At 39.0% G+C, this 26,393-nt stretch overlaps 1 protein-coding gene across 1 annotated transcript in view; it reads right to left on the bottom strand.

The window, feature by feature from the left end:
- ZNF449 (zinc finger protein 449) overlaps positions 1-20,603 on the bottom strand; it is a 26,861-nt gene extending 6,258 nt beyond the window's left edge. The window contains exons 1-2 of the mRNA XM_008589469.1: positions 20,157-20,603; positions 17,746-17,950 (exon numbers count right to left, since the gene is read on the bottom strand). Of these exons, the coding sequence (XP_008587691.1) occupies positions 17,746-17,950; positions 20,157-20,510 (559 nt within the window). The 5' untranslated portion in view covers positions 20,511-20,603. The remainder of the gene's footprint in view (positions 1-17,745; positions 17,951-20,156) is intronic.
- Between the last annotated feature and the right edge of the window lie 5,790 nt (positions 20,604-26,393).

Here is a 26,393-nt window from a genome sequence, read left to right as displayed (position 1 = left end):
GAGTCAGGCAGAGAAAAAGAAATACCACATGTTCTCACTTATTGGTGGGAGCTAAAAATAAATAAATTAATTCACTCACACACACACACACAAACACGGGGGGGGGGAGAAGATATAACAACTACAATTTGTTGAAGTTGTTACAACAAGCAAACGGAAAGGACATTCTTGGGTGGGAGGGGGGAGAGGGAGGAGGGAGGGAGGTTTTGGTGATGGACCATAATAATCAACCACATTGTACATTGACAAAATAAAAATTTAAACGATAAAAAAAAAAAAAGAAAAATGCAAGGGTGAAGCAGATAAACTAGTTACTAAAGACATTAGCTTGGAGTGAGGCAGCTAGATGCTAATAGACAAGACAATGGGGAGAAAAGCCCTGAAGGCATTTCAGAAGTCTGGAAGGGTGCTCCTCCCATCCCAGGCTCTGAGGCCTAGAAAGACCAAGTTGTCCTGGAAGATAGACCTGGGGCACCATTGCCTCAGGAACGTGCTCCCTGCATCCCAGCTGCTCTGGCTGGAGCAGCCGTGCCTCAAGAGGCCCCAAGTGTGGTTTGTGCAGCAGCTCTGGAGACTAGAAGCCTGAAACCTTGGTGGCGTCCAGGTCGTGTTAAGTCTGCAGGCTGGCAGGATATGAGAGCAGTGGAGGTTTGGCAGCCTCCACCCAGATCAGAGGACATATGGAAAAGCCTGAGGGCCTAGGCAGAGACCTGCCACAGGGGTGGAGCCCCTGAAGAGGCCATCTACTAGAACAATGCTGAGCCGGAAAGTGGGGTTGTAGCCCCCACAGAGAGCCCCCACGAGAGAAATGTCTAGTAGAACCAAGGCAGCGGGGCTGCTTCCAGGACCCCAAATCTGTAAGGCCACTGGCAACGTGCAACCCCAGCCTGGAAAAGCCACAGGCAACAGCGCAGCAGCTGGTAAAGCTGTGGGAGCAAGGCTGCCTGATACTTTGGGGGCCCAGATGCCCCACTGTGCTCAGGATGCAGGAGCTGGAGTCAAAGAAAATTATTTTGGAGCTTTAAGACATAATGTCTGCCCTGCTGGGTTTCGGACTTGTTTGGGGCCTGTTTCTCCTTTCTTTTGGCCTATTCTTCCCTTTTGGAATGGGAATGTATACCCATGTGATCTGCTTGTACCTGCCGGCTGCCTGCTGCTTTCTGCCATGAGTAGAAAAAGTCTGAGGCCCATGCCAGATCCAGCTGTCCCAGAATGGTAAGCCAAATAAACCTCTGTTCTTTATAAATTACCCTGTCTCAGGTATTTCTCTTACAGCAACACAAATGGACTAATACAGGCATATAACATATAGAAATACAATGTATTTGTCAATGACTCTAGTTGGTAACTCAAATCCACAGTAAAAAATGAAGAACATCAAAAATGATACATAATGTAAGAAAAGATGCATTGTGAATATAAATGATAATAAAATGATAAATGATAAATAATATAATAAAAGCTATAATATATACTTGTTTTCCTTTCTCCTCAGCTTCTTTAAAAATCTTACAATTATATAAAATAATAATTATGAGAATGTATTTTGGGGGGGTTTATAACATTTTTGATGAAACATGTATGATAGTAATACCACAAAAATGAAATGGGGAGAAGGGAAAAGAGCTATAAAAAAGGAGAAATATTTCTAAATCTCACTAGCATTAAGTTAGTGTAGTATTACTCTGAAGTTGATTGTAAGTTAAGATGTACATGGTAAATCCTAGAGCAACTACTAAGGAAATACCTTTAAAATAGTGAAAATTCATTAAAGTAATAAAATGTTGCATTCAAAATATTTACTTAATGAAAAAGAAAGCAGCAAAAGAAGGATAGAGGGACAAAAAATGAGACATATAGAAAACAGAAAGTAAAATAGCAAATGTAAATTCAACCATATCATAAATAAGATTAAATGAGAATGTATTAAACAACTCATTCAAAAGGCAGAGTATGTCAACAGGAGTTTTAAGAAAAGGATTCAACTATAACCTGTCTACAGAAGACACACTTTGTATTCAAAGACACAAAGAGATTGAAAATAAAGGGACAAAAAAAGATATATCATGCAAATAGCAACCATAAGACAGCAAGACAAAATTACATAAAAACAAATAAAAGTTGCTATACATAAAGATCTATTTATACTTATAAAAAGATCAATCCATCAGGAACATATAACGAACATAACTATATATGCACTTATTTACAGAGTACTGAAATACAAGGGTACTTCAAAAAATTGGTGGAAAAATAGAATTGAAAGACAATGTGAATCTTTCCATGAACTTTTTGAATACCCCTTATACATGAAGCAAATACTGACAGAAACAGTAGAAAAACTAGACAATTTAGCAATAGTAGTTGGAAAATTCAATAACACCTTTCACTAATGGATAGAAAATCTAGGCAGAAGATCAGCAATAGAAGACATAGAAAACATTATAAACAAATTTAATGTAACAGACATAGAACACTACACCCAACAACAGCAGAATATACATTCTTCACAAGGGCAAACAGAAAATTCTCCAGGACAAACAAGATGCTATGCCATAAAACAAATGTTTCGAAATTTGAAAGGATGACAAGTACAAAGTATATTCTCTCACCAATATGAAATAAAATTAGAAATAAATAAAAGAAAGAAATTTGGGAACTTCATAAACATGTGAAAATTAAACAATAGACATCTAAGTAAACAATTGTTCAAAGAAGAAATCAAAAGGGAAGTTAGAAATATTTTGAGGCAAGTGAAAATAAATACACTTCATATCAAAACATAAGGGATGTACACAAAGCAGTGCTTAGAGGAAAATTTATAGCTGTAAATGCCCATGTTAAAAAAGAAAAATATCCCACCTTAAAATACTAGAAAAAGAAGTGAAAACTAAACCTAAAACAACTAGAAAGAAGGAAATAGTAGATTATAGCAGAATTTAATAAAATAGAGAATTGTAAAACAATAGAGAAAATCATTGAAACCAAGGCTGATTCTTTGAAAACATCAACAAAACTAATAAAACTTTAGCTAGAATAGCCAAGAAAAAAAGAGAGAACTCAAATTGCTACATTCAGAAGTGAAAGGGGAATGAACTGTGCCAAACATTTAAAGAAGAATTAACACTAATTCTACATGTCTTCCTGAAAATAGAAGAGAATGGGAACACTTTCCAGCTCACTTAACTGGCACAAAAAAAGAAATATATATCAAAGGACTAGACTTGAGAGTCCAAAAATAAGCCTTTACATTTACAGCCAATTGCTTTTTAATGAAGGTACCAAGAAAACTCCATAGTAAAAGAATAGTCTACTCAACAAATGGTTCTGGGACAACTGGATATCTACATGCAAAATAATGATGTTGGTCTCTATGTCCCACCACATACAAAAATTAATTCAAAATTGATCAATATCCTAAATGTAAGAAACAAATCTATAAAACTCTTAGGAGGAGGCATAGGTATAAATCTTTATGACCTTGAATTAGGCAATAATTTTTAAAATATCACCACCAAAGCACAAGCAACAAAAGAAAAAAAAATTTTTTTTCACAAACACTTCCAAAAAACAGAAGAGGAGGAGAGACTTCCCAACTCATTCTATGGGACCATTACTACTTGATAACAAATCCATGTAAAGACAGAGCAATAAAAGAAAACTATAGACTACTGATGTCTTATGAATATGGATGCAAAAACCTTCAACAAAATACTTGCAAACTGAGTCCAGCAACATATAATAGGAATTATATACCAAGACCAGTGGTATTTATCCCAGGAATGCAAGATTGATTTAACAATAAAAAATTAAGGTAACATACCTTTACAATAGAACTAGTAAAAATCATACAATCATCTCAATAATGCGGAAAAAAAATTGAAAAAATCCATCACTGTTTCCTGAAAAAAAAATCTGGAACTAGGAATAGAAGGAAACTTCCTCATTCTGATATAAGGAATATATGAAAGACTCACAGCTAACATCATAAGTAATGGTGAAAGACTAGACACATTTCCCCTGGGATCAAGAACAAGACGAGGATGTCTACTCTTGCCATTTGTATTCAACATTGTACTGAAGGTTCTGTCCAGGGAATCTAGGCAAGAAAAAGAAATAAAACATACCCAGATTGGAATATAAGAAGTAAAACTATCTCTTTTAGAGGATGACATAATCTTATTTATAGAAAATCTTAAAGAATCTACTAAAAAAAATTAGAACTAATAAACAAGTTCCATAAGTTTGCAGGATACAAAATCAATACACAGGGGAAGAAGGGGTGGTAAAGGAGGAATTGGTAAAGGGACATGAAAAACAATTACATTGTATAATATCAAATATGCTAATTATCCTGATTTGAGCATCACATATTGCACACAGGTATTGATATTCAACTCTGTACCCCTCTGATATGTACAATCAACTAAGTTACAATAAAAAATAAAATTTTTAAAAAAGTTTTCAAAGGACTCATTCATACTAACTTTCCAGTTGTAATCTAAATAATATGGAGGTTATTTAATAATTAAACTTGTAATCAATGAGTAAATGTTCAAGTAAAAGTGTTTTTAAAGATGGTATTTCTGGGCCGGCCCCACGGTGCACTCGGGAGAGTGCAGCGCTTGGGAGCGCAGCGGCGCTCCCGCTACGGGATCAGATCCTATATAAGGATGGCCGGTGTGCTCACTGGCTGAGCGCGGTGCTGGCGACACCACGCCAAGGGTTGCGATCCCCTTACCGGTCACAAAAACAACAAAAAAAAGATGGTATTTATTAGATATATGAGTTTAGTAAACTGAGCACAAAACAAAAATAAAAAAACAAAATCAAAACACAAAAATCAACTAATTCTATATACTTTCAATGAGCAATCCAAAAATAAAATTAAGAAAACAATTTTGCTAACAATAAATTTACGAGAAAATACTTAGTAACAAATCTAGTAAAATCAGTGTAAAACTTCCACTTTGAAAACTACAAAACATTCTTCAAAGAAATCAAAAAAATCTAAGATGGAAAAGCATCCCAGGTTAATACATCACAAAGTTTAATATTACTAACATGCAATAACTCTCAAATTGAGATCTACAGATTTAACACAATCCCTATCAGCATTACAACTGACTTCTTTGTAGAAACTGACAAGCTAGTTCTAAATATAATATAAAGTCACAACAAACCCAGAATAACCAAACAATCTTGAAAAAGGAGAGTGAAGTTTTAACCCTCACGCTTTCAGATTTCAAAACTTACTACGAAGTAATAATAAAGACAGTGTGGTACTTCCATAAGATAACTGGAATATAAATGAAAGTCCAGCAATGAATCCATATACCTGTGGTGAACTGATTTTTGACAAAGGGGTTTCAAGGACACTCAATGTGAAAAGAATAGCCTTTTCATCAAATCATGCTAAAACACCTGAATATCTGTATGCAGAAAAATATTTGGACCCCTACTTCATACCATATAAAAATTAACTGAAAATGACTTGGTCTTAAATGTAAGAGCTAAAACTATAAAACTGTTAGAAAAAAACATAGGACTAGATTTTTGTTACCTTGGATTAAGCAATGGCTTCTTAGATATGACATGAAAAGTACAAACCACAAAAGAAAAAACAGTCACATTTGACTTCATTAAAATTACAAAAACAACAAAAGCTTTTGTGCTACAAAAGACACTATCAAGAAAGTGAAACGATAACCTACAGAATGTGAAAAATATTTTCAAATCATATCTAATAAGAGACTTTTACCTAGAATATATAAAGAAAACATACCACTAAAAAATAAAAAGACAAATAATCTAATTAAAAATGGGCGAAGGAATTGAATAGACCTATGAAGATATACAAATAACCAATAAGTACACAAATAGATATTCAACATCATTAGTCTTCTAAACCACATTGAGCCACCACTCCACACCCAAAAGGATGAGTGGAATAAAAATGTCAGATAATAATGTGTTGCCCAGGATGTGAAGAAATCAGAACCCTAGTACTCTGCTGGTGGGAATGTAAAAGGGTGCAGCCAGTTTGGAAAACAGTCTGGAAGTTCCTCAGAAGTTTAAACAGAATTGCCATATGACTCAGCAATCCTGCTCCTAGGTACATACCCAAGATAAATAAAAACGTATCCATACAAAATCTTGCATCCAAATTTTATAGTTCATAATAGTTCATTCATAATATCCAAAAGGTACAAACAACTTAAATGTTCATCAACTGATGAATGGACAAATGAAGCATGGTATAACCTCACAATGGAATATTCAGCCATAAAAGGAATAAAGTACTGATACATGTTACAACGTGGAATATTCTTAAAAACATTATGCTAAATGAAAGAAGCCAATCACAAAAAAACACATATTGTATTATTCCATTTATATGAAATACCCAGAATGGGCAAATCTATAGGGACAGAACAATTAGTGTTTGCTTAGGGATGGGAGATATGGGGGCATAGGTGGTAGTAGCTAAAAGGTATAGAGTTTCTTGTTGAGGTGATGAAAATATTCTAAAATTGACTGTGGTGAGAGTTGTACATATCTGTAAATATACCAAAGAACACTGAATTGTACACTTTAAAGGGGTGATAATGTATGGTATGTGAATTATATCCCAATAAAGTGTTTAAAATATCTAATTGCAGGAAAATGTATAAATATTAACATTATTGAATAAATTAGCAAGTTTAAAAAAGAATTTTTTAAAATGAAGAAAATCTAAGAGAGTTAGAAGACAACCTTAAGTGCACAAATATCCAAATTATGGGTGCCCCAGAAGGGGAGAAGAAAGGAAAAGGCATTGAAAACTTATTGAATGAAATAATAATGGAAAACTTCCAAGGTATAGAAAGAGACATGAACCTTCAGATCCAGAAGGCTCAAACATCCCCAAGCAGACTCAGTCCAGAAGGGTCCTATCCAAGACACATTATAGTCAAACTGGAAAAGATCAAAGACAAAGAGAGAATCTTAAGAAACAGCAAGAGAAAACCATCAAGCCACCTTATACAGGAGTCCCCATCAGGCTAACAGCAGACTCCTGAACAGAAACTCTACAGGCCAGAAGAGAATGGGATGATATATTCAAAAGACTAAGAGAAAAAAACTTGCAGTCAATAATACAATACCCACAGAGGCTATAATTCAGAAGAAGAGGAGGGAGAAATAGTGTATTTCCCAGACAAACAAAAACTGCAGGAGCACATCACCATACCACCAGCCCTACAAGAAATCCTCAAGGGAGTCCTGCATCCAGAATCTAAAAAAACAATAATCACTACCATAAATACACAAGAAACAACAAAACCTACTAGTAGACCAAAAATGAAAACAAGAGAGAAAGAAACCATATCTTACCACCTCAAAAACCCATTAAATGCTGAAGACCAACAATAAAAGTGGAAGAAAGGAACGAAATATTTAAAACACCCAAATGAAGATTGATAAAATGCCAGGAGTGTAACAATACCTTTCAATAGAAACCCTAAATGTAAAAAGTTTAAATTCCCCACTCAAAACACACAGACTGACTGATTGGATCAAAAAGCTAGACCCACCTATATGCTGTCTACAAGAGACTTACCTCATCTGCAGAGATGCACACAGACTAATAGTGAAGGGATGGAAAAGGATATACCATGCAAATGAAAACCAAAAATGAGCAGGAGTAACTATTCTTATATTTGATAAAATAGACTTTGAACCAAAAAACCATACAAAGAGACAAAGAAGGCCATTATATACCGATAAATAGATCTATCCAGCAAGAAGACATCACAATCATGACTAGATATGCACCCAACACAGGCACACCTAGATATATAAATAAAACACTATTAGACATAAAGAAAGAGATAGACCCCAATATGATAATAGTTGGGGACCTGAGTAGTCCTCTCTCAGCATTGGACAGATCATCTAGGCAACAAATCAACAGAGAAACTCAAGATATAATCTATACTTTAGAAAAATTGGTCTTAGAAGATATCTACAGAACATTTAATCCCAAAACTACAGAATATGCATTCTTCTCATCAGCACATTCTCCAGGAATAGACCACATGTTAGGTCACAAATTAATTCTTAACAAATTTTTTAAAAATTGAAATCATTTCAAATATCTTTTCAGGCCACAGTGGATTAAAACTAGAGTTCAATAACAAAAGAAACTCTAGAAACTATAACGAATACATGGAAATAAACAACATGCTCCTGAACAACCTATGATACCAAGAAGAAATTAAACAGGAAATCAAAAAAATTATTGATATCAATGAAAATAAAGACACATCATACCAAAACCTATGGAATACTGCAAAAGCAGTAGTAAGTGGGAAGTTTATTGCAATAAATGCTTACATCAAAAGAATAGAAAGATTTCAAATAAACAACTTAATGGTACACCTCAAAGAACTAGAAAAACAAGAATAATCCAATCTCAAAATTAGTAGCTGGAAAGAAATAATTAAGATCAGAGCAGAACAAAATGAAATAGAGACCCCCAAAATGTGACAAAAGATCAACAAAACAAAACATTGGTCTTTGAGAAAATAAACAAAATAGATAAACCATTAGCTAGGCTAACTAAAAGAATAAAAGATCCAAATAATAAATATCAGAAACAAAAAAGGAGACATCCTAACAAATACCACAGAAATACAAAAAATCAATAGAGACAACTAAGAACAATTATATGCCAACAAATTTGAAAACCTGAATGAAATGGATAAATTTCTGGACATATACAAACTACTAAGACTGAACCAAAAAGAAATACAAAACCTGAAAAGCCCAATAACAAGCAAGGAGATTGAAGGAGTAATTAGCAGTTTCCCAACAAAGAAAAGCTCAGGACTGGATGGCTTTAATGCTGAATTCTACCAAACATTTAAAGAAGAATTTACGTCAATCATTCTCAAACTATTACAAAAAATTGAAACAGGGGCCATCCTTCCAAACTCATTCTATGAGGCCAGCATCACCCTGATACCAAAATCAGACAAAGATACAATAAATAAAGAAAACTACAGGCCAACATCTCTGATGAACATAGAAGCAAAATCCTCAACAAAATATTAGCAACCAGAGTACAGCAACACATCAAAAAAATTATGAACCATGATCAAGTGGGATTCATCCCACACCTGCAAGGATGGTTCAACATATGAAAATCAATAAATGTGATACACCACAGGAACAAAAGCATGGACAAAATCCATATGATTACCTCAATAGACACAGAAAAACCACTTGACAAAATTCAACATACCTTCATTATAAATACTCTCAGCAAATTAGGTATAGAAGGAACATATCTCAACACAATAAAAGTCACATGACAAACCCATCATCAGTATCATCCTGAATGGGGAAAAGCTGAAACCTTTTCCCTTTAGGATAGGAAGAAAATAAGGATGCCCACTCTTGCCACTCCTATTTAACATAGTATTGGAAGTACTAGCCAGAGCAATCAGGCAAGAAAAAGGAATAAAGGGTATACAGATTGGAAAAGACAAAGTCAAACTGTCCCTGTTTGCAGATCACATGATCCTATATACAGAAAAACATAAAGACTCTACCAAAGACATCTTAGAGCTGTTAAACAATTTCAGTAATGTTGCAGGATATAAAATCAATCCACCAAAATCAGTAGCCTTTTCATACTCTAACAATAAACTAGAAGAAAAAGAAATCAAGAAAGAAAGTCCATTTACAATAGTCACCAAAAATATAAAATACCTAGGAATCAGTTTAACCAGGAAGGTGAACGATCTCTACAATAAGAATTACAAATCACTGCTGAAAGAAATTGAAGAGGATACAAAAAGATGGAAAGATATTCCATGCTCTTGATTGGAACAATTAACATTGTGAAAATGTCCACACTATCCAAAGTGATCTACAAATTCAATGCAGTTCCCATCCAAATACCAATGACATTCTGCACAGAAACAGAAAAAAAACAATCCTATGATTCATATGGAATAACAAAAGACCCCAAATAGCCAATGCAATCCTGAGCACTAAATAAATAAATAAATAAATAAATAAAGCTGGAGGCATAACACTACATGACTTCAAATAATACTACAAAGCTGTAGTCACCAAAACAGCATGGTACTGGCATGAAAATAGACACCTGATCATATCGAACATAATAGAGAACTCGGAAATCTATCAACGTACTTATAGCCAAGTGATCTTTGACAAAGGCAACAAGAATATACATTAGGGAAAGATTGCTTCTTCAATAAATAGTGCTGGGAAAACAGAATACCATATGTACGAGAATGAAACTAGATCCGCATCTCTCACCATATACCAAAATCAACTCAAAACGGACTAAAGACTGAAATATAAGACCTGAAGCCATATAACTACTAAAAGAAAACATAGGGTAAATACTTCAGGAAGTAGGACTGGGCAAAGACTTTATGAATATGACCCCAAAAGCACAGGCAACAAAAGAAAAAAATAAATAAATAGGATTATATCAAACTAGAAAGCTTCTGAATTGCAAAGGAAACAATTAACAGAGCAAAAAGACAACCTACAGAATGGGAGAAAATATTTGCAAACTATGTATCTGACAAGGGACTGATATCCAGAATATACAAGGAATTCAAGCAACTTAGTAGTAAAAAAAATAACTAACCTTGCTAAAAAAATTGGCAAAGGAGCTGAATAGGTATTTCTCAAAGGAAGATATACAAATGATCAATAGACACATGGGTAAATGCCCAACATCTCTAAGCATCAGGGAAATGCAAATCAAAACCATACTGAGATATCATCTCACCCCAGTTTAGACCGGCTATTATCATAAAGACAGAGAACAGCAAATGCTGGCCAGGATGCAGAAAAAGGGAACCTTCCTATACTGTTGGTGGGACTATAAATTAGTGCAGCCATTATGGAAAACAGTATGGAGGTTCTTCAAACAACCACAGGTAGAACTACCGTATGATCCAGCAATGCCATTGCTGGGTATATAGCCAAATGAATGGAAACCATCATGTTGAAGGAATACCTGCATTCCCATGTTTATCATAGCTCTATTTACAACTGCCAAGATATGGAACCAACCTAAATGTCTATCATAGGATGACTGGATAAGGAAAATGTGGTATATCTACACAATGGAATACTACTCTGCCATAAAAAGAACAAAATACAGCCATTTGCAGCAACATGGATGAACTTAGGGACAATTATGTTAAGTGAAATAAGCCAGGCACAGAAAGAGAAATACCACATGTTCTTATAAATGGGAGCTAATAAAACATAAACAAATAAATTTAAAAAGAAAGATACAACAATCACAATAATTCATTGAACTTTCAAAAGTAGAGAACAGAACTTAAACCACCAGAGGTAGGAAAGAGGGAGGGAGAGAGGGGTAGCAAGAAATTGGTAAAGGGCCACAAAAAATTAATATATTCTGCAATGTTGAATATACTAATTATCTTGATTTGAGCACCACGTATTGCACACAGGTATCTATATTCTACACTATATCCCACAGATACGTATGATCAATTATGTTTCAATAAATAAGTAAAAAAATAAAATAAAATAAGACCTAGTCAAGGTCTAAAGCAGCCCTACAGGCAAAATCTAGTACCCATGAGAATGAAAGCAAGGAGTATTACTACCAGGTAGCTATGTCTCATGGCCTTCCCATGTTGGCCCTTCAATTCCAGCTGCTCCTTTCTGCACAGCACTAAATAAAGAGGCCTGAGTACTTTCACATTGGTTCCTCATCCACAGCATCATAATCCTGGTTGCAGCTTTCAAAAAGCTTGGCCCCAAATTGTGTGCAGCAGGACAGTCCCCATACTCTGGCTGCAAAGAACATGTGCTCAAACCTGAATTTCTTCATGGAGGTTAATTCAGCGCACTTATGTGTATGCCACACCCCACCCCAATCCTGTTGTGCTGAGTAACATTGATACTCCTGGACACTATCAACAATTTGTATTCCCCAACCTTATTCTCACAGCTTATGTCAGCTAAATCCTCTTCTCATTCACCTATGACCCATCTCCCACCTTTCTGACCTCAGTTCCCATCCTCTGTTCTTATATGTTGGATAAAACACCACCACTAATGCTGACTGAAATTGACACTTATTTTAAAGGTTTCCACAGATATTAGCCCTACTTCTGTCTGCCAGCATGGTGAGAACAGCTATGGCTCTTACAGAGCAAAGATAAGTAGAGGCAAGCAGAATTTGGCAGGAGGATAAACTGATATAATATTTTTAGGGGACAATTTGACAATATCTATTGATGTTTTAAATGCCCATTAACTAATTGATCCCATTTTTAGAAATTTATCCTATCAACACCTGCATATGTAAGTGTGCTCACTGCATATTTTCTAGCTTGGCTCCATGGTTTTTAGGTAAATAAGGCATTAAGAAAGCAGGCCCTAATGCCTACTGTTGTTGGGGACCTCTTCTCCCTAGCCTCGATGTAAGCTAGTCTTTGAAGCTACTATTACTACTGGATGAGTGATTTTATAGTAATAGAGGAAACATCAAGTCCTGGTCTGTTGGTAAAAAAGAAGGGCCCTACAGATAGAGACCAATGACTGTTACCTTAAATTCAATCATGTCCTCTGTTTTTGAGACTCTTCTAAAATGTTAGTTTCCCAGTGACAATAACGTGTTGCCCAGGATGTTGAACTTGTCTCCTGGTTATAGTCAGGAGATTCATCTGGGGTATATTCTATTTGACCTGATTAATTGAATAAATTTACTCAAGAAAAATTAACTGAAGAAAAAGACAAAAAAATAGTTTTTTTAACCTCAAAAACTGAAGTAAAAGTAAAAGGATAGTAGGGCTAGAGAAGCATGGGGTATATGGTAGTTTTAAAATAGACTCCCAAATTCTTTGATATTCCTTCCTTTGAGAGGTGGAACGTTATTTTCCTCCCCTTAAGGGTGGGTTGGATTTAGTGACTCTTCTAATGAATAGATTACGGTAGAAGTAATAGTGTGTGACTAGGTTATTGAAGACACTATTACATGCTCCTTGCTTTCTCCTGGATCCTTTGCTCTGGGGGAGGCCTGCTGGCTTATTGTGAAAACACTCAGGTAGCCTATGGAGAAGTTCCCTTAGCAAGGAACGGAGGCCTGTCAGCCCTTGCTGACGTCGTGTTTTTTTTTTTTTTTTTTTTAAATAAATTTTATTGTGTATATCTGAGGTTTACAAATGATATTATGGGATACCTATACATAGTAAAATGGTTACTATAGTGAAGCAGATTAACATATCCAATATTTTACACAGTTACTTTTTTAGTCACAAGTGGAGCTATAATCTACTTATTTAACAAAAATCTCCAAGACACTTTTATTAACTTTATTCCTCATGTGGTACATTAGATCTCTAGGCTTGTTCATCCTACATATCTGCTACTTTGTATTCTCTGACCCACATCTGCCCATTTCCTCCTCCCCTCCCCTGTGTTTCATTTTCTATCTCTGTACTTGAGCACTTTTTCTTTTATTCTACATATAAGTAATATCATGCAATATTTTTATTTCTATATCTGGCTTATTTCACTTAGCATAATGTCCTCCAGGTCCATTCAAGTTGTGGTAAATGGCAATATTATTCAGACTTCAAAAAGGAGATCCTGCTGACATCTTGACAGCAACTACAAGAAAAACTGAGCCGAAAACACCCAGTAAACCACTCCGGAATTCCTGACTCTCAGAAACTGTGAATTGATAAATGCTTTTTCCTTTAAGCTGCTAAGTTTTGGGGGTAATTTATTATGCAGCAATAGCTATCCAACACAAAGCAACTGAAGGTTAACAAAGAAGGTACTTCACTAATGAATGTTCTCTCCATCCTATGCTCAGGGAATTACTTTATTAAGCCTCATTAACGAAGACTGTCATGAAGGCCCAACTGCAACAAGAAATACCATTACTATAGTAGGAGGTTGATATTAGTTTTTGTTAAATTATTTGGTATAATAGGATAATCTGAAGTAATTTGTTACAAGAATCTTCTGATGTTTTGCAGATAGTATTTGTTTGTCCCATATTTTACTTTATATTTTCATCTCTCATATTCTTCATCACCAAAAAGATGTGATACTTGACCTTTCACATACATTGCAAGTGAAACCTCATCAATTGAAATGAAAAATCCAAGGCTTTGACAATTTAAACTGCGTTCCAATTTTGGTGTACTAATTTTGAACTCCACATTTTCAAATATAAGCATGATATGTTTTATATTTTTAGGACTAGTGCCTCCTTGCCTCTTTTCTCTGTGACTGCAGACATTCTAATATTGACTACCTCTAGCATCTAGAGTGTCTGGCTTGAATTCAAATGAGGAATTTTATAAGCTCATGTCTTCGGCTGTGGATTAATTGAATTGTGTCCCCCCAAAAGTCACTGAAGCTTGAATTGTCTCCCAAGATTTATATATTAGAAACTTAGCCCCCACTGTAACTGTTAAGAGGCTGGGAAATGCTATTATGGTAATTGAAAGGTGGAGCCTTGAAGACATGGTTGGATTGTAGGACCATGCAGTAGTGAACGCATTAAAAATGTTGGTCAGGGGCATGGCTCTGAGGGCTTTAAAAGGAAAGGAGTCTGTCCTGCTCTCTGCTATCTCTCTGCTTCCACCATCTTGTAATGTGAGACCCCTGAGCATTAAAAATGTTGGTCAGGGGCATGGCTCTGAGGGCTTTAAAAGGAAAGGAGTCTGTCCTGCTCTCTGCTATCTCTCTGCTTCCACCATCTTGTAATGTGAGACCCCTGAGTTGCTGTCACCACCACCAGATGGACTTTGGACTTCCCAGCCTCAGAAACTGTAAGCAATAAATTTCATTTTTCTTTATAAATTACCCAGTTTCAAGTATTTTGTAGTAAGCAACAGGAACGGACTAATACATCTTCCTAAAGTCACTTCGCATTTTTCACTCGAGTTCTTTTTTATTTTGCAATAAACGTGTGTATGTATTCTCAGTTATATTAAGTAAATATCATTAAATGAAAAAACATATACATACATGTATACACACTTCATACACACCCAACAATCTATTTTTTTGCTGACAGGGAATATATATATATATATATTATGTTTATAATATATAATCAATTGACATCTTCCATTACTTCTAAATTTCTTTTCCATTAAGCCAGCATTTTATGCTTTCCACAGTCTACAATAGGATGTGATTCACTTAATACATCAAAGATGTTTTTACTTAAAAAAAAAAAAAAACTAATACACCACAACCAAAATCTATCACAAAATAAATAAATAAATAAACAAACAGTACAAGTTTAAGTAATGTTTAAATAATCGAACAATAAGTCTTGCATCATTTTGCAAAGCATATTATGTCACTTTAAACAGTGATGAAAACGGGATAATCTTCTCTGCTCCAAATTTGTATTTTTTACTTGATTGATTAATTAATTCTATATATCCTTTGTTAAATACACTGAATTTCCATGTGTTTTAGATAATAAAATATTAACACCAAGATTAATACTGCTGCTATGTGATCTTTGTACCAGCAATGCTGATAAAAGGGACAAATTAACATGGAGAACCAGAATGCATATACATAAATATTTATAATTAAGTATAACTAGCTAAGTTCTGCCACTTGTTGCACATATATATACATATACATAAATACAGATTTTTTAAAACTTCTTAATAAACTATGAAATGTAAGAAATGTAAAGGTTGGAACATATATGGCAATATTATATAATTCTGCTTTGAACACAATATGTATACATAGGTACTAGTGGGTTTTTCCTCTGTGTCACCCTTATTTAAAAATATGCTGGAGGGACCAGCCCGTGGCTCACTTGGGAGAATGTGGTGCTGATAACACCAAGGCCACAGGTTCAGATCCCTATATAGGGATGGCCGGTTAGCTCACTTGGGGGAGCGTGGTGCTGACAACACCAAGTCAAGGGTTAAAATCCCTTTACCAGTCATCTTTAAATTAATTATTTAATTAATTAATTAAAATAAAATTAAAATAAAAGTATGCTGGAGACCCATAAGCACTTCCAACTCCACATTTTCAAATCTACACTCACCTTGACACATCATATCTAATCCTCCTCTTGTGCTCCCCATGTCAGTGAATAATATCAACACCTCCACAGTGCACTGGTCAGAACCCTGGATGCCATTCTTAACCCCGTCTTCTCCATCACCCTGACACCCAGTCACCAAGTCCCATATTTCACACCTGCTAAATATCGTTTGAATTGGCCCCTTTCACTTCGTCATCAGTAACAAGCCCCTGATTTAAAAAACCATTCTCTCTCAACTGTATGCTTTCAATAACCTCCCAAAAGGTGAACATGCTTTCAGTCATGCCCATTCCTATTGTAGTATGAGTTATCTCCTAAAATGCAAATCTGTGTATATCACTCAGTAGGCTCATCCAATCCATCCCTTAGGTTTTAACCCAGATTTCTCTTCCTCCACACATCTTCCCTCTCAACCTACAGCTGGTTAGGTGGACTTCCTATGTGCTTCCCTAATATCCTATTCCCTCTAACATACTATTTATAGTCCTATTTACATCACATACAGGACTTACAGCCCTACTGATATATTTCCACCAGACTGTAAGCTCCAGGACAGTTGGAACTGCTTTTCTGTCTTGTCTGACACAGTGCCAGGGTCTAGCCCAGTGCCTGGCTCTTCATAGGTGCTCATAATACTGGATAAATGAATAAATGTTAACATGTGGAATGGGGCATGGTTGCTAAGCCTGGGTACTGAGCTAGTTATGGATGGATCAAACATTCATATTTTGTACCTTGGACTGTTATTGATTTATTTTCATTTTTTATGTCTCTTTGTTTTCTCAGTATTTCACAGTCTCTTCAATGAGCCAACATGTTGAAGCTGTGCCTGGGGGAGTAAGGGGAGAGATTTCTGGACACACTCGGGCCACAGCTTTAATGAGGGCGAGAGGCAGAATGAGACAGGGAGCATTGGTAACAATGTAAGAAAACTCCAAAGAGAAGTGAAATGCAGGAATACCTAGGCTACACTGTTCAGCTGCTTTTCTCCAAATGGAATTTCTACTTCTAGAACAAACACCTGTCACGTCTGGGAGAGTGGTTCTCAAACATTAGCGTGGATAGCACTCACTTGGAAAGCTTGTTAAACATGTGCCCCAGGTGATAATGATACAGATGGTCTGCTTACTACACTTCGAGAAACACTGTTCTAGGTTTTGATTGAATAAAATAGATATTTTCTTTATACTGTGGTAACTGATTGAACCCTCTTAAAGGATCTGAAGAAAGTATATTATAAAAGTATTACGTTTGAATGAAGTTCTTATGCCATAAAAGCAACTGAAGAGGACACAAAAGTACCCTCTGGACTCACAGCATCACAGATCCCACTGATTAAATTTTACTGGGGAAATGAGCTCTTATACAGAGTATCCAAACTTCCCCGCTTTTCCTGTATAACCTTCTTTGTCAAAAGCCTCCTGAGCAGGATCATTAACTTAAGGGGTTCCTAATCCCATTCTATCCAAAGTACTTTGTTTCCTGTCCTTCCCAGAAAGAAATTTCCTCCTTTTCCTCTTTACCCAAGTGGTCCATTTCGACTGGGTAATTGGTATTTCTAACCAACCCCAACCCTTGAGAACTCTCAAGTTCTCAAAACAGAAACAAAAGAAAGAAAACCCTTCCCTTACCAGAGTCCAGAAAGGGCTGACATTCACCAGCAGCACTGTAGTTCAGCTCCTGTGGCCCTGCCTGTGGGATCCATACCTCTGCCACTGGGGACTCCTGGGCAGGTCCCATTACCTGGATTGCGGTTGACTCCAGGTGAATGTTTGGTGGTATGTGTGTTGTTCCCACTGGTGCCAGTTCTTCCAAGAGCATGTCATGCATATCGACCTGGGGGAGATGCCAGGACCCATCATTCTACAGTCTATACCAGCACTGCCCAGCAGAACTATAATGAGAGCCATGCATGTCATTTTAAATATTCTAGTGGCCATATGAATAAAATAAATAAAAAAATAGGTCAGGTCAACCTTAATAGTATATATTATTTAATCCAATGCATATTATCAGGATTTCAACTTGTGTTTAATAGAAACAATTATTAGTGAAATATTTCACATACTTTATTTTCATACTAAGTCTTCTGAATGTGGTGTGTGTTTTACACTTATAGCAGACCTCAATTTGTACTGGCCTTATTTCAAATGCTCAAGAGCCACTCGTGGCTAGTGGCTCCTATAATGGGCAGCACACATTTAGACACAGGAAAATAAAATCTTGTAGAGTAAACAAAACCAAGAAGACAGAACGGAAGGGAAACCACCAACCCTTGCTATGGTAGGGAGGCAGGAAACTTTGGAAGACCCCGTTCAGGGTGGCTACATACCCTGAAGCTAAAAGCTCCTGCAGTGTCCTGCCCACACTCAAGACCAGAGCATCCCTGATGCCCAGCTTAGAAGCACCTGCTCCCTTCTCCCAGAGATTTTGTCCTCTGCTCTGCCATGGCACTCCTTGAACAGAGGTTTTACACGATGGTTCTGAACAGAGGACAGTCTCACTGCTCTCAATGGAGTGTATTGGATATGCTGGCAGGTGGCGGCTATCATAATTTAGCAGGCCAGAGACAAAAGCATAATTCATAATGCAGAATTATTCCAGGTGCCTATTGACTGTGGAATGTCCCCTGAAACATTCGTGTAGGTTAAAATAAACTTGTCAAGAACACCACCCTGTTTGTCATAGAAGTACAATTGTTTGTTTTGTTTTGTTTTGCATAGTTTTAGCATAAATGGAATTTTCTAGGTATGCATTACTGTGAAAATCAAAGGAAGACTACACTACTTCTAGCTCAGATTTACCAAGAGTTGTATGCCACTCTGGAAAATCATATGAGAAGCAGCAACTCTGCTTGTAGTTATTGAGCAGTATCAGTCTGAATTTCTAGTTGTCACCTTACAGTGATTCCAAGCATAGATGTAGGCATCTGACAGCTTCATGATGTCTTCCGGTTCAGTCAAGCCCAAACATGTATATGCAGAAATGCACATTAGTTTATAACAAAGTATGTTAGTTCCTTTTCCTTTATAGCCTTTCTCTACTCTCCTTGACTCAGGGTTGACAAAATTTTTCTGTGAAGAGCCAATTTTAGGCTTTGTGGGCCACATTCACTCTGTCAGTTCTTCTCCTTCTTCCTATTTTATTTTATAAAGAATGCTTTAACAAGATAAAAAACATTATCAGCTTATAAACAGGACATGGCCAGAATTGGCCTATAGGCCACAGAGCAATACAGTCTATGCATCACTTAAGGAAGGGGATACGTTCTGAGAAATGCATCCTAATATAATTGCTTCATGCTAACATCACAGAGTATACTTACACAAATCTAGATGGTATAGCCTTCTACTCACATAGGCTATGTGGTATAGCCTATTGCTCCTAGGCTACAAACCATTATAGCATGTTACTGTAGTGAATACTGTAGGCAACTGTAACACAACGGTAAGTATTTGTGTACCTAAACATATCCAAATATAGGAAAGATACAGTAAAAATAGGGTATCTTATGGGACCATGATCATGTACACAGACCAACATTGATTGAAACATCACTATTCAGTGCATGCTCTATATTGATGCTTTTGTTTGATGTATGTAGGTGGGTTATGCTATCCATGAATTTCATTTAAGAATAGTAAAGAGGATACTATAAAATGTTTGTTATATGGGGCCAGCCTGTGGCTCACTCGGGAGAGTGTGGTGCTGATAACACCAAGGCCACGGGTTCGGATCCCATATACGGATGGCCAGTTAGCTCACTGGGTGAGCGTGGTGCTGACAACACAAAGTCAAGGGTTAAGATCCCCTTACCTGTCATCTTTAAAAAAAAAAAAAATGTTTGTTATAGAAGGATAGGGTCTGGCAGGGATAGAAACTACTGACCCATATACTGATTGTAGCAGAAAAGAAAAATTAAAAGAACTGTAGAGAAATCTTGGGACTGGCGAATGACACAGACACAAACGTTTGGTCTAGTCCCAGCTGCCTCACCTACTTCCTTCGGTTTAATTACAAAGATAACAAACTGCTTTCTCACCTGCTGCTCTGGTATCTCAAGTTCTCTCTGTAGGTCTTCTATCAGTGACACGACTCTTTCTCTATTCTCTGGGCAGTGTTCCCTCACCCAGGTCTCTATCTCCGTGGGCAGAATAGTTAGGAATTGTTCCAACACTAGCAGCTCCAGGATTTGTTCCTTAGAACGCATCTTTGGCTTCAGCCATTGGCAGCAAAGCTCCCAGAGTTTGTTGAAAGCTTCATGAGGCCCGGCTGCTTCTCTGTACTGGAACTGCCTGAAGCGCTGACGGAAGACTTCACAGTCAGTGTCATACTCTTGAAACACAGAGCCCTGATTCAAGGAGGCTTGGATTGCACAACCCAGGGCCACAGCCATTGCCCCCTCCAGCAGTTTATGGTTTGTGTGGGGCCTGAAGTCTCAGATTCAAATTTGTTTCTGTTTGTAATCGTCAAGGGAAGCCACCCACAGCTGAGGACAGAAAAAATGAAAAAAGAGAAACAGCAGGGGTTACAAGAGGGCATACTTAACTGCCCTTAACTTACTTGATTTTGCCAAAGACCTATAGCAGCAGTTGTTAATCTTTCTCATGATTTTGAAAATCTGATGAAAGCTACATACTTACTTCCTCGAAAAATACAGATAGACATCTAATTCTGCATACAATTTCAAAAGTTTATAAAGTTTCAAAGTTCATCCAAGGACCCTCTAGAACTGTGCTGTACAATATGGTAGCCAATAGCCCCCAAAATCCAGTTTCTCAGTCATACTAGCTAAGTTTCAAGTGTTCAATTGATATCACTGCAGAAAGTTCTATTGGATGGTTCTGCTCTAGAATTCCATGGTCCCTCATTTAACCCTACATTTAAATGAACCCCTACAGATCTTCTGGCATTTAACCTCACTCCCAGTCTAACTTCAAGTGTCTTGTGTTTCTAAATATATGTAGATCTCAAAAGAAATGGAGGAGGAATACTAACAATACGTTTGAATAACTCTTAAAAGTCCATCTAGCTTTAAGTAACCCTTAATAGCCTTCAGTCAGTGAACTTAGATTGAGCCATGCTTTGCAAGTGCAGCAACTCATGAATCCCTCATTCTTCTCCATTCCACGTATGTGTAGTTTAGCCAACATCACTAGGACCCTCATCCTGCAACAGCATTCGAAGTGTCTTTCCTATGAGAAAAACACATTGCGGTAGGGCAGGCCATCAGGAATTCCCTCTGCATTTATAACAATGGATATTTATCGAGTTCACACTATGTTCCATGTACAGTTCTAAGCATCCTACACATGTTAGTTCATTTAACCCTCATCCAATGTTAGGAGCTGAGTACTAATATTATCTTCTGAATACAGATGAGGGAACTGAGGTTTGAAGCTTAGGGGCATTGAATAATTTGTCCAAGGTCACAGTGTAATGCCAAGGATAAATGGTGATGAAGTTAGAATTGATATTCTCTTGTCATTCAAACGTCTAAAAACATCGAAATGTTCTTAGTGCAATCTCTGAGGTCACAGAGGTTGTCACACACATTGCCACAGGTCTCAAGACCTATACCTGCCAATTTGCTGTGGATCCTCTCTTGCTGCATATGCTGAGACAGCTCTTCCTTGAAAGGGGTTCAAGGAAAAATAAATACCCGTTTCTCTCTTTCCATCCAGTCAACCAAAATCGACAGTCTATCCCCGTACCACCCTTTACCATGATGGTAACCTGACTTTAGCAGCAGACCGACTTAGTGATAACCTGCTAGCTGTGTGACCCTGACACCCACTGCCTCTGTCTGTAATATGAGGATAATCAGAGCATCTAATCCATAAAATGTCCTGCACGGATCCAATTGCACGGAAAGCAGCGTGCCTGACGCAGAGGAAGCACTCAATTAAAGTTTATTGCTTGTCAGGACTCATTCCTAGGAAGCTTCTATTTCTCTAAGCCTAGGCACCTAACCGTTGCTGGAGTGCATCCAGGAACTGTGCAGTTTCTGGCTGTGGACCCACTGTTAATCCGCTCCAGCCTCGCAGCTGGCCAGCCCTCCCCTCACTGACCCAAAACCTTCCACCACGTCTACCAGGGAAGTGTTCCCCAACCCCACCCCTCGCCCCGGGTCCTTCCCAAAGGCCTTTCCCAATTAAAAGTTCACTTCACTATGTTACTAGAGGTTTCTCCCCAAACATCCCTGTATTGAACCCGTCTTCATAGGGCCTAAGAGAAAAGCGATATGTGAAAAGAGGGCACTTGGGGGACGATAAGAGTGACACGTCCCTGGTAAATCTAAAAGCTCATTTAAAATCGGATGACAGTGTCGCAAGCGCGGCCCCCAAGCGCTCCTGGGCAACGACGTCCCGCCGCCCGGAGGGGCGCTCCCAGCCCGGGAGGTCTCCCAGGAAGGCCCGGCTGGGTCGCAGGGAGCGGCGGCGGGGACCCTGGCCAGAAACGGGCCCGCCGCCCACCGCTCCTCCTGGCGCCCGACGCCGGGGGCACAGCTGGAATCAGCCAGTTTACATGGCCCAGCTAACTAAGGGAACCCCGCTACCCACGCCCGCGCCCCAGGGACGGCCACGCCCTCTGGCCGCTCCGGGACTCACCGCCTCAGCGCCCACGGTTCTCCCAGGCTCACCGGCAACTGCCAAAGGCGCAGGCGCAGGGGCCGCCCTGCGGACTACATCTCCCGGCAGGCCTCACGCTCCCGCCGCGCTGTGAGCCCACAAGGATGCTGACGTGTGAGCCGCTGAGATTTTCCCTAGCTTCCACCTAACTTCAAGTTGCTTTCGAAGTGCTCCTATTTCCGGATCTCAGCGCTTCTCAGTCCCAGGGTGTTGGGTGGGGCGAGCCAGGGGTCGTGAACGAAGTGAGGGCTTCCTCCTCCCACATCGGCCTTAGAGTAACCAGAGCGGTTGGGGACCTCCTTTAAATCTGTTATGACCCGATTAGTGATTCTCAAACCTGTGTGGGAATAATTTCTTGGGAGAGCTTATTAAAAATTCAGAGTTCTGGACTCCACCCGACACCCTGACGCATTGGATGTCACATGAGCTCGGGGATTCGCACTTTAGTAAGTTTTCTTGGGGATTCTGACTCTGGTTGCCTGTCCGGGGGTAACAGTGGTCTAGGGTTTCCTTCGTAGTTTGTTTCGTAGCTTCGATCTAGCGACCCCACCTATTCTCCTCCAACCGCCTCCAGAGGTCTCTTGGGTCTTAGAGTTAGCCCGCTGGCCCCGCCTCCTGTCTTCCAATTGGTCCCTCGCTGGTCCCACTCCTGGAGGCGAATTTTCCCTTCTCGTTGGTCAGCTGTGAGTCGTGGCGAGATCTTATCCAATGGTCGCCAGATGCAATGATGTCATTTGGGAAACGCGGTCCTCACATTGGTCCCAAGCAGGCACTATTAGTTTGTGGACGCTTCTCTTTAGAGCTACAACTTCCTGTGTCGGAGCCGTGACCTAGTCATGCGTGGGTACGAGACAGAGAGGAGAAAGCTCCCTGCTCTTGTGCCTCCCGGCGACACTGGTGGAAGAAGGACGGGGGCAGGCACTTCAGCATCCCCGGCCCACTGAGGCCAAGGTATTGGAGACAGCTCCTCAGGCGCGATGACTCCTGCCGCAGCTGTCATTCCTCTCTTGGAGCCCCAGGTGCTTTCGCTGGCGGGTGCAGCTTGTTTGGGGTCAAGATGGTCTGGGAGCCTGACGGTGGCGTCTGGCCGGGCTCCCACGAGCGGAAAGGGCTGTTATAGTGAAACCGTGAGAGTTCCTGCGCCTGGAGCCAGGAGCTTCCCCCGCCCGACCCGGGGCCCAGTCTGGAAGTGTTTCACCTGTGCTTTTGAGGGTTCTGCTTTCAAGAGGCTTCTGGTCCCTGAGAAACCCTCAGGCGGCTCCTGGAGCATTGCCATGGGTGGCTTCGGCCTGAAATGCGCACCATGTAGCAGATCCTGCAGTTTCTGGTTCTTGAGTAGCTACTGACCATCCTGTCCCAGGAAATCCACAGCAGTGTGCAGCAACCGAATCTGGAGAGCTGCAAAAAAAGCAGTGACTCTTTTAAATATTTGTATGACTTTTCTTTTTAGACAGAGAGCTTGAGATACTGAGGGAATAGGTGAGTGAGAGAAAGGGTTTTTTTGTTTGTTTGTTTGTTTTAAGATGACCGGTAAGGGGATCTTAACCCTTGACTTTGGTGTTCTCAGCACCACGCTCAGCCAGCGAGCTAACCGGCCATCCCTATGTGGGATCCGAACCCGGGGCCTTGGTGTTATCAGCACCGCACTCTCCCGAGTGAGCCACGGGCCGGCCCGAGAGAAAGGTTTTGTCTGCGGTTTGGTTGGCTTGCATGACTGTGTATCTCGCTGTCTTAGTTCCCCATTAGGATTTTTCTTAATTACACTGAGTATACCTTACATGGGCCGGTGATTTGTCATAGTCTTGTCTAGAACACTCGTCTTCCAGATTTGCCTCCAAGTGCAGTGAACACTGTGTCATTGCTTTTAGTTTCCACAGGAAGGCGGTGTCGCTGCAAGAGTTAGTGTCAGCTCCGGAGTTAGATCAAAGGCTCTGCTCCCTACTACTAGCTTTGAGACTTTGGACAAGTGACTATTTCTTTCTGGGCCCCACTTTCCCCGTTGGTAAAATAACAGTGGGAGAATACCCTTCTGGGGATACTTTGAGGATTAAATGGAGAGCAGCATGTACATTTTGATCCCACAGCTGGCACATAGTGCTAGAGAGGGTTGATGCTGTTATGTTAGGATCAGCAGTCTGGTCTCCTCTGCAGAGCTGGGTCTCAGCTAATTGTGAATGTAGAAAAACATTTTGGCAGTGTGGCTTTGAGGTCGCCACTCCTAGGGCACCCAAGTTAGCTTATCTAGTAGTGAGGAACATGACCATCTGGAAAAGGTGTTGGAGGGAAAGAGGATGTGAGAACACCAGAAGACCTAAGGTGAAAATTGTGGACTGTAATGAGCCCACTCCACACTATCACATACACATGTTTTACTCATGGACATGGCATCAAAAAAAACTCATGTGTAAATCGTCTCTTTCTCTTGTTGAGTCCAGTAGACTGTGGTTTTCTGTTGGAAGTTTGCCCTCAGGTTTTTGTAGTAATTTCCCTTTCTATTGGGGCCTGTTGTAATGATACATGATAGTAGATTGCTTCCTAGATCACAAATCATGGGCTGAGAACAGAAGTGCTTTTAGAAGAGCTTCTGCCCTAGGAAACAGCATGAAAGTCACTGAGTTTCAAACTGGAGCCATTGGGTACTGAGAGAAGCCCTAAAGTGTAGAGTATTGCTATTTTTTGCTCACTAAGTCTGATCAGTGTAGTAGACTAGTGTGTTGTCTTGTGGAAGAGAAAGGTGATCAAGGTCCCTGCGAACTAAATTATGATGTAGGTCTAGAAAATTGATAAAGCCCTGGGATAGGACAGTAAGGTGTATTGCTGGTGTCACCAGCAAACTTCTTCTGGTGGTCTTTACTACTTAAAGTTATTGAGAAAAAAGCATTTTTGAGATCAGTAGCTACTGATCTCAAAAACCATCCAGAGGATGTGTTAATTTACTCAAGCAATGAAACCACATCTGGAACAGCAACTGCAATTGGAGTCACCACCTGGTTAAGTTTATAATAATCCACTGTCATCTTCCAAAATCCATCTGTCTTTTGCACGGGTTAAATAAACGAATTGAATGGGGTTGTGGTAGAAGTCACCACCCTTGCATATTTGAAGTCCTTGATGGTAGCACTAATCTCTCCAATCCCTCCAGGAGTGCAGTATTGCTTTTGTTTTACTATTTTACTAGGTAAAGACAGTTCTAGTGGCTTTGACTTGGATATTGCTACCACAGTAGTACTCACTGCACAGGACAGGGAAACAAGGAGATTCTGCCAGTTGGTGAGTATGTCTATTCCAATTATACATTCTGGAACTGGGGAAATAGCCATAGGATGGGTTCAGAGACCCAGTGGACCCACTGTAGTATGGACCTGAGATAAAACTCCATTAATCACCTGACCTTTATAAGCTGCTACTCTGACTGGTCGACCACAGTGACATTTTGGGTCTCCTAGAATCAGTGTTAGTTCCGAAGGAGTGTTCAGTTATGGAGTATGCATAAAGCAAATGTACTTTACAGTGCCTGGTTTTCCAAAGCCTTGCAGTTTCAAATATTGACCTTGCAAAGGATAGGAAATTTTCTCCAGGCTGTAGCCTCTGTTGTAAGATAAAGAATTGTAACACAGCAAGTTTGCTGGCTCACAAAGAGACAGGTT

This window comes from Galeopterus variegatus, unplaced genomic scaffold, assembly GCF_000696425.1.
Source record: "Galeopterus variegatus unplaced genomic scaffold, G_variegatus-3.0.2 Scaffold5464, whole genome shotgun sequence".
NCBI classification, from domain to species: Eukaryota; Metazoa; Chordata; class Mammalia; order Dermoptera; family Cynocephalidae; genus Galeopterus; species Galeopterus variegatus.
The sequence above is the reverse complement of the archived record's forward strand: the minus strand, read 5'-3'. Positions and strand labels throughout refer to the sequence as shown.